The sequence below is a fragment of the Haematobia irritans genome, unplaced genomic scaffold (assembly GCF_050003625.1).
Source record: "Haematobia irritans isolate KBUSLIRL unplaced genomic scaffold, ASM5000362v1 scaffold_126, whole genome shotgun sequence".
Taxonomy (NCBI): Eukaryota; Metazoa; Arthropoda; class Insecta; order Diptera; family Muscidae; genus Haematobia; species Haematobia irritans.
The window spans coordinates 3,101-5,700 of NW_027445717.1; the positions used below are offsets into that span (position 1 = coordinate 3,101).

At 33.5% G+C, this 2,600-nt stretch overlaps 1 protein-coding gene across 1 annotated transcript; it reads right to left on the reverse strand.

The window, feature by feature from the left end:
- Positions 1-360: 360 nt before the first annotated feature.
- LOC142242426 (uncharacterized) lies at positions 361-1,779 on the reverse strand (the record flags this gene model as incomplete). Its single annotated transcript, XM_075314003.1, is given in 1 exon segment — positions 361-1,779. A coding segment is annotated over 1 exon segment (1,087 nt), but the record flags the coding sequence as incomplete, so codon positions are not given.
- Positions 1,780-2,600: the final 821 nt, after the last annotated feature.

Sequence of the window (2,600 nt, forward strand, 5' to 3'; positions counted from 1 at the left end):
TTAATAGACTAATTCATCATCACTAGTGTTTTATTATATTATTATTAATTAATTAAATTGTGAAAATAGAATTATTATGCTCTTTTCTTCAGCAATGGAATAAGCCCTAGAGGAATTATTTTTTTTTTTTTTGATTTTTAAGTTCTCCATCCCAGCAGGATATAACATTGGCATGAGAAATTACTTTTCAACCTCACCAAGCAGTAGGTGTAGATAATTTTGAGGGGGGGGGGGGGGGCGGAGGATGCCTCCTACAAAAAACTTAGCTCAGATCCTTTCAGAGAATTTTATGAAAACTTTAAATAAATGTAAATTTATATACCCCCAAAAACAAAAAACGACACGCACGCACAAACTTACCATTATTGTTGCTCAAAACGAAGCTAAGGACCAACAGCATCATAAGAATTCTATGGAACAATTTATTCCTTAGGTTTGGATAAATGAAAGACTCCAATGATGTTAGCGCCGGCGGTGGTGGTAGTGATACTGAAGGAAATTGCAGGCATTTTTTGTATGGCCAATAAGATGGCAATGTTAAAGATGATTGCGGTATACCCTGGTAATGATACCCTGGCCAAGAAACACCGGGAGATGGTAACGAAGATATTGTACTTGCTTCCTTTGTAAATGAGGGGCCTTTTGTTTTCGAAACGGGGGATGTGGCAATGGAAGGTGGTCCTAGTTCTTTTCTTGTTTCGTTTATTATTTCGCCTGCCAGGCGGTCTGTTGCACTATCCATTGCAGCATCAGCAACAGAATCTGAATCAGAATCATCAGCAACAGCAGCTGTATTGGGATTGTTGTCGTAGCCATTTTGTTTATTTGCCACCAGCATTTCTTTGCCATCCCACTGAGTTTTTGTCTTTTTCATAGTGGTCGTCGCAATACAACGATGATGTTGATGTTGGTGGTAGTAGTGGTGGTGTTGTGGATTGTGTTTGCTCTCTTTTAAATTTAATTGAACTGTTTCGCCATTTCCGTTTCCGACAGTACGAAATGCTGCTCCTCTGGGCCTTAGGGTCTGTTGCTGTTGTTGTTGCTGCTGCTGTGCCATTGCTGAGATTGTGGGAACCATAACGTGTGCACCAGTTGCTGAAGGTAATAATGACGAGGTCATATTTTCTACTGCTTCTGTTATCTTCCCTTTGGTGTTGATTTTGATCCTGCCCGCAGTGTCCCCCTTACTGTTTGCATAACCGTTATTATTGTTCTTATAAGATCCGTTTCTTGTCGTCGTTGTTGTTGGTTTGGCCATCCTCTTGTCGTTTGATGACGGTAATGCCAGAACCCAGGATACATCTTTAAGTTTATTTTCATCGCTCATGATATTTAGAAAAATTTTCTCAATTGTTTGTTTCCTTTTGCAATTTACGTTTGATTTACATGATGGTAGCTCAGATATTCTACCAATGCCTGGCTTAGATTCACTTATTAGTGTTGCCATGGTCCTATTGCGACTACATCAATTGTTACTCTTCACTATTCTTACTGCTGTTGTTTGTTTCCGCCGCAATGTCTGTTGTTCCTTTTCCCGTTGAAAATTTTTGCTTTGTTTCGCTTATTGGGAATAGGAAGAGGTTTGTTTAAATTATTGCAAATGACGTCATTCCTATTTAAATTTTGCCATATGGCATGACATGATTTCATTTTGATTTTAAATATTGGCTTTGAGACAATGAATTGGTGTCTGTTAAATTTTCAACCAGCATTTTGGTCGGTTTTGATTATTTCCGAACGATATGAATTGTCGTATGTTTTTGCTACGAATTATTCGCTAACATCCTGAAATAATAAAAAAAAGTTAAAAAATTAATAGAAATAGAAATAAAAGTTTGAACAAGTATAAATCCTAACAACAAACAAGTATATAGAGCGAAAGTTCAACTATGTATTCTAATATAGCCATCATATAGATCGATTTACCGATTTGACTTCTGGAGGGCATAGAAGCCGCAATTTTCATCCAATTTGTTTGAAATTTTCTCCCGATTTGAAGTCGCATGGACGCCGCAAATTTTAATCCTATTTGATTGAAATTTGAAATATAGTATATAGTTGAGTTCGCACAGAGCAATATAAGCCACTCCCCCAATTTGAGAGCATGGAAACCACATTTTTTTTTTAATGTGGCTCCCATGTATGTTTCTCCTTTGCAATCTTTCTATTCGACTTATTGAAGAAAAATTTTGAAGAAAATTTTACCAAAATATAAAAAATCTTGTTTTGCAGTCAGATAAAAATGTAGTAATTATTAAAAAAAAAATAATTTTTTTTTCAAACGAAAATTTTAACAAAATTTTATGTTTATAGAAATTTTTTTCAAAATTTTATTTTTATAGAAAATTTTGTCAAAATTTTATTTCTACAGAAACTTTTGTCAAAATTTTATTTTTATAGAAAAATTTGTCAAAATTTTATTTTTATAGAAAACTTTGTCAAAATTTTATTTCTATAGAAAATTTTGTCAAAATTATATATCTATTGAAAATTTTGTCAACATTTTATTTTTATAGAGAATTTTGTTAAAATTTTATTTCTATAGAAAGTTTTGTCAAAATTTTATTTCTGTAGAAAATTTTGTCAAAATTTTATTTCTA